The sequence below is a fragment of the Ictalurus furcatus genome, chromosome 3 (genome assembly GCF_023375685.1).
Source record: "Ictalurus furcatus strain D&B chromosome 3, Billie_1.0, whole genome shotgun sequence".
In the NCBI taxonomy this organism is placed as follows: domain Eukaryota; kingdom Metazoa; phylum Chordata; class Actinopteri; order Siluriformes; family Ictaluridae; genus Ictalurus; species Ictalurus furcatus.
Genome location: NC_071257.1, coordinates 30,298,681 through 30,305,513, shown reverse-complemented (window position 1 = coordinate 30,305,513; position 6,833 = coordinate 30,298,681). Strand labels below are relative to the sequence as shown.

The following is a 6,833-nucleotide window of genomic DNA, read 5'->3' as shown; positions in this document are numbered from 1 at the left end:
CGTTATTCATACCAAACAGATTACACGTGTACTCCAACACCAACACCGTCTCTTAGTTTCACGGTGTATCAAGTGCAAACTTCTCGCTTAGAAAGTGCTACGTGGCTTCACCCCGCCTTATCTGAGAGCCGTTGCAGCCCTACACCCCTGCTCGGACTCTCAGGTCCACCAAAACTGGTCTGCCGGTGGTGCACAAGACCAGCCTTACATCACAGTTTGGGGCAGATCAGATCTCTCCACCAGGACCCAACATGTTTCTCCCAACATGTTTAATATAAAATGTACCTTTTATCCCAAAACTTTTCACTTTCTTCTTCCTACCAGTCATCTTCCTGCACAAATATGTCTGTGTACAGAACATGAGTGTTAGAAAGATGCTATAAAAGGAGAATGCGTTGTTATTATTGTGTTTCCTTTTGTCATGAACTTGTATTTCTCTTTAGTGATGGGTCCAACATGCGGACTTAAAGCTGTGAAGAGTTATGATGTGAGCAGTGCCTGAGCTTACTTACCAACAACTTAACCCCATTGCTCCAACCATTATGCAGACTGTTGTTCCTTTGGTCTGCCGATCTCAATTTCCAGGTCCTTATACTTGGAAAGTTTCTCAATACAATGGACAGAAATTCTCTCTTATGGAATAGACACATTCGGAAGGCAGCGTACCTTGTCTCTTGTGTGTTGGAGGTTGTTGTTGTATCTCAGGCTTTTTGGTGGTGAATTCTCATGGGCAGATCTCAGAGTATCCCATGTTGTTAGTTAAAATTCGGTCACAGTGGTTGGCTGGTACCATGCATGAGATGTTTATAGTTTGTATTATTATTATTATTATTATTATTATTATTATCCACAGGCTCCAAACAGCACATGCATGAGTATGTGTATGTGTATGTGTCTCATGCACATCCTCCTCCTGCACCATCCGCCCTTCAGTGCTTTAATGGGGGCGGAGGGACAGAAATCTATAAAAGCGCGCGGGCCTCATCACAGAGCCGCAACGGTGTACACCGGTACACGCGCACGGATTAACCGAGAGAGAGAGAGAGAGAGAGAGACTGACTCCTGATAACTAACTCATCAGCTCCCTCCGCGTTTGGGTCATACTACACTATGCTGACCGCGTAAAACCTTTTTTTTTTTTTAAACAGTATTAAATCACAAATTTATCTTTTTTTTCCCTCCCGGACATTACTGCACGGAATTTTATTTATGCGTTTTTAATTAATTCCTCCAAACCCGCAAGCTCCCCGCAAAGAAAAGAGAGTTAAAGAAAAGCCCCGCGCGCTCCGGGAGGATGCTCGCGCTGACGCGGAGCTCGTGCTGCTGCTGCTGCTGGCTGCTCGCGCTACTGCTGAGCCACGCGGGAGTCAAAGCGGCCAACCACAACAAGAACATCAACTCCATCAAAACGGCGCCGCTTGGAGAGGCACCCACCGCCACCGCCGCCGCCGCCGCCGCAGCGTCCACGCACCCGGGCAGCGCGGCTCACGCGCTGGCGAAGAAATCCAACGTTCCCGTGCAGGTAGGCTACGCGCGCGCGCTAGCGACAGGTGTCCGGGCTTTATTTCTGTATAATTCTCTAAAGCAGATGAAGATTACTTCTTAGGGCTGATTCAACTAACTAACTAACTAACTATTACCTGCACGTACACTTTGGGCACGAGCACTGTACAATCTCAGAAAAAAAGGGTAGGCTACTAAAATCTACCTTTCCTTGTCACTCACTCTAATGGTACAATGGGACATCTTTTGTACCTTAAGTAGTCTAAGGATTATAATTAAGGTCCAATACGTCCAGTTTCTAAATGTACACTATTCCCATTCCCATTCCCACTAAAAGTACTAAAGGTACAGTTTAGTAGGCTACTTTTGTTCTGAATGTAGTCATGCACGGGGTCAGATCTTAAAATGTCTATTTAAAACAAGTGCCATTCAAACTATGCGCGCGCGCGCGCATACAATTACACACAGTGTTACAGAAGTAACACAGCATACCATACATTTACAGGTTCACATGCAACTATTGAACGTCTAACCAGCAGTTAAACGGGGATTTAGGTGTGTGTGTGTGTGTGTGTGTGTGTGTGTGTTTGTGTGTTGGGGGCAGTGTGGAAAAAAGCAGCAGTCAATGATAATATGGAAATGAGAAATGTGATTTAAAATCAGATTTCATTTTCTCCCACTCCTCATGTTATCTCCAATTAAGTTTTCGATTTTCCTTTTTTGGTCATTTTTGTCTAATATTAAAATTTCTCTTCATTCTCAACATAGATACATAATGCTGTAGTGACTTTAAACAAGCAGAATAAAAAAAAGGGGGAAAAAGGGGGGGGGGGGTATGTTCTAGTGAACTGACTAGACTCAAGTTACTATTGTAAAAAGAAAATTATTCAAATTCTACGTTAATTTACTAAATTCTCCATCTCACGTCGAAAAAAACCCCCCAAAAAACCTCACGCTAGTACAAATAGATCAGTGTCAAAGCAAATCATAAAACTAAAATTAGTTAAATTAGGAGTGCAAGAATTAGAACAGCAAAGAGAACAGTACATTTATATATATATATATATATATATATATATATATATATATATATATATATATATATATATATATATTTATAATATTCTTAAAATATTCAAAAGTGTTTATTGTGAGTATGCGTGTCCCCACTCACATCAGAAACATTTTTACATTACCAGACAAGCATGATTTAATTCTTTATGTTCTTCTACACAGAAAATTAAGTCGTTGAATCACTTCAGCCGTCCTCGATGTTGTCAGCAATGCGCTCACTTCACTCCCCGGACTAAACAGCCTTGTGCGATGCACTGACATACATGCGGTAACACTGACTGACCAAAAATCTCTACACTTCTTTGACGAAACTGTTTGTGCTCCACGTTTCGTAACATTTCCAAACAGCTGTTTACATGGAAAACAATGCAAAATGTAATATTGAGCAAGTATTACGTTAGAAGAGTAACGACTGAAATGGTGGAAGTTTATGAGATGAATTTGAGGATTTTTCCGGACCAACAATGAATAAGCAACACGTGTAGACAGTGACGGCAGGTCCAATAGGGTTGTATGCACGTAAATTGTGATAATTGTCATATTATGCCGTGAGGGCTATAGAAATGGAAAACTTATCCTGAAATTTTTTATTTTTTTTTTTAATTATATGAGAACACTTAGTGAAACGCTCATATGGAGGTCACAGCATAAAAAAGATGCATACTGTAGCTACTTTTTTTGTGTGTTGCAAAAATAACCATCAACCAATATAGTGTGCAGCCTAAACAAGGTGTGTTGTCATGTGAAAATGGCCTGCTGAGTAAACTATATTTACAACAGCCTTATAAAATAAATATATATATATATATTTATATATAAATATAATATATATAAACATTGCATGTTTGATCGTGGTCATGATCGTGTGTGCTGCGAATTCAGAAATCCAAATAAATGAATAATTTCTCAAATCTGGCACCTTGTTAAAGACTGAGAACACAATATTAATAATCAATATTTATGGTGTCTTTATAGTGAAGACTCGAATGTTGAATATTTTTGCACGGCTTTTCCTGCCGTGTCATAAAACCTGGTGTGGAGAGAGAAAAAAAAAACGCAGAGGTCAGTGCAGTCACACATCATAAATCATGCTGTGCTGTCACGGCAAGAGAGAAAGAAAAAAAAAGCACTGGTGGTGAATGTATGGTTATTGGGGTCTCTCAGGTAAATTTTTTTTTTTTTTTTTAAGTCCTGGCACTGATCAAGTTGATAAAGTAAGGTCTCGGACTTTCTGTCTGTGTGTGGCGCTCTACAAATGTCTAGATCTCTTCCAAGCCGTTCAACGGATACCACTGATCCGTTCGGCTGATCTGACCACAGTGTACACAGAGCGCGACTACTTGTTGCAGAACTGAAAGGCCATGCTACGTGTATCCAGTCAGGCAAATGAAGAGGATTAACAGCGGTGCTGGTGTTTTCTGTAAAGCAGCATGGATTCAATTCCAGCCACAAATGGTGGCTGTCTTCCAACATGCCTGAGGCGCTTACCGCTGACCCTCTCAGCCCATCTGAAGTGCTTGTTTATGAGCTGGGTAAATAAAAGATAGCAGTGTCGATGTTGGCGAGAGAAAGTGTGGCCTTGTGGTTTGCACCAGCTTCATGGCCGGTTCTTTTTTCTTAATTTTTTTTTCTTCGAGGAACCTGAGTAAGGCGTATTTATATACTGCGTAAAACTGAAACTGGAGGAAGGTTCAGCCAAATGAAATTCATACAGCAGGATGGATTTATTCTGCGGCTTTTCACTTTGTCACTCTCACCCCGGTGTGATATAGCGAATCTTATTAAGTATCTGCTGGTCATGCCAGGAATCAGAAGTGTTAGACTGATGGAAAGCTGGCCTAAATATCACAATCGCAAAGTAGAGCACATAAGGCATATTGGAACTTCAAGCGAGCCTAGAATGTATGACAGATGAGGTGCTGAGTGTGGCTTTTATCGCTCTCTGAACAGAGGTGACTCACTGAAGTGTTGGACGAGTTTTAGAAGGAAACTCACCATCTCGGGGGTTTGCTAGGCTGTGTGATAAACGTGTAGTGTTTGTATCCGTCTTTAGGAAGCCACTCATCCCCTCAAGGGCTCCAGCTCACTATCATTAAAGGATAAGTGGAGGATCTAAACATAAGCTTGCAATAAATAAGTCCCATTTGTTTACGCTAATACACTGCGAATTAGAAGTGTAAGGGAAACAGGCCACCCAGCGCTGCACACTAATGCCAAAAGAGAAGCAGTTCGTTTGTGTTTGTGTCACATTCTCAGAGTGGGCCAGCAGCTCGAAGACATGTTGTACTCGTATCTTTTGGCACTCTGTTGATGAAGACTTCCTCAATGTAAATAATAATGGTATCGCGTATTTCCATCTGCCCTCCTCGATGACTCATAAAATGAAAAAAAACATCAGTTGAAACTCGGAAGTCGCAGAGTGTTTCGGTTAAAAGAAACCCCCAGTGGAAATTTTGAGAATCTGTACGTGGGTGGGCAGCAGCTTTTGCCAAAAACGGAGGTACTGGCATGGGCATGGCATGCTTCACTCCTGTAACTGAGTGCAGCAGGGATATGGATTCAGTATCAACCCTGCATGAACATAGGACCTGTTTCTCATCAGCAGCTCAGTTTTCTTTTTTTTTTTTGTTGAAAAAAACAGTCCCCTTATTTAATTTGACACAGTGGTTCAGTTAACGAGAGGGGGGACCAGATTGTTTGGATCTGGCTTGTAAAGAGAGGAAACAGGTCTCTGCTGCCCCCTCTGGGGTTAAGTGGCTGTTTAGTGATGCTAACGAGCTGAGAGAGTGAACTAAACCAGCCCGAGGTGTGATGGCTCGTTAGCGCTAGAAGGGCTAATCACACCTCGCTCACTCCTGCGAGCCTGCGAGACGCCACGACCGCTACCACCTGGCTTAAAGCATCTCATAGCTGTTATGATCTCCAGAGCTTGCGAGATTGAGTGTCCAATTATCCGTGCTCATTAAAACTGTTCATTTCCTCACTCGTGCTAGCTAGCGCTCTTCCTTCCGCGGCCGTTTCTCATAGGCTGCCCGTTGTTTATGTAAATCGTGTTAAATGAGTGACAGGCCCGCATTGAAAAGTGGCCCTTCAGGGGTTAGTGCACACATGTTTTGTGGTGGAGAGATTAACCTTAAACTTGGTCTTCAAACAGCGAGAGAAAGCACAGGCCGCCTCCGTGATCTGGTCCTCATGGCCTTTGAGGCTGGATAGCGTTTGTTTGCTCTGTGACATCGTTTATTTTACTCCGGGAAACCCTCTCTGCTCACTAACACCATTCATGGTGTCAGGTGTCCATTCTGATTCCTCAAGGTCAGATCCAGAGAGGCCCAGAGGCCCGGGAGTTCACAAACCTTACGAGTGAAACGGCAAACCATTCACAATTACACGTTCCGCTTCAGCGTTCCTTCCAAACCAAAGCTTGTGTCTAGGCTTTGAAAAGCGGCCTCATTTGAATTACCTTATTTACTAATCTTTCTTGGGAGCGTATTATGGAATTATTTAGTCATCAGGATTGCTTAGAGATGGTGATTTAGACAGCGCTGAAAGACAACTCAAAGCTGTAAAGCCAAAAGCTTAGTGGGGTTTTCTTTTTCTTTTTTTTGCGCTGGAGAAGTAACAAAATGCACCAGGGTTGGGTATTATTATACAGCAATCCAACACTGATATCAAATCCTGGGAGTGACGGGTTTGTGGAAAAGATTAGGGAAAATATCGACTGAGAAACAGATTATAAAGCCAAAGACCAAAAAAGGGTTGGTCTTCAGAATCCAATCGTCTCACCAGATGCTTTCTTCATCTACTATACACTTTCTATAAGCTTATCACCTCCATATTTACTAATTCTCCCATCCTTTTAACCCCCAAAACTCCTTATATTCTTCACCCTCATAGCCACTTACCTTTCCTATTAATTCCATAAGAGTTAGAGAAGAATATGCTTTAAGACCAATAAATGAATAGTAATGTCACCTTCTATTCGCAAGAAGATAGTCTTTAAGAAAAAAAAGCATATATATATATATATATATATATATATATATATATATATATATATATATATATATAAAGTGGGCTGAGATAAGTTGATTAGTTTCCTGTAACAGCATGTTCTGGAGTGTTTGATTCCTCTATTTAATAAAGAATAACTCATCATACTTTAAAAAAAATAAAAATAAATAAAAAAGATTAATAGTTACATTTAATGTTGTGGAATGTCCACAAAACAAGTATCTGGTATCACTTTCGTTAAACAC

General features: G+C 41.3%; 1 protein-coding gene across 1 annotated transcript in view; it reads left to right on the top strand.

The window, feature by feature from the left end:
- The first annotated feature begins 542 nt into the window (after positions 1–542).
- Positions 543–6,833, top strand: part of dkk2 (dickkopf WNT signaling pathway inhibitor 2) — a 13,895-nt gene continuing 7,604 nt past the window's right edge. The window contains exon 1 of the mRNA XM_053621983.1: positions 543–1,522. Coding sequence (XP_053477958.1) covers positions 1,295–1,522 — 228 coding nt within the window. The 5' untranslated portion in view covers positions 543–1,294. The remainder of the gene's footprint in view (positions 1,523–6,833) is intronic.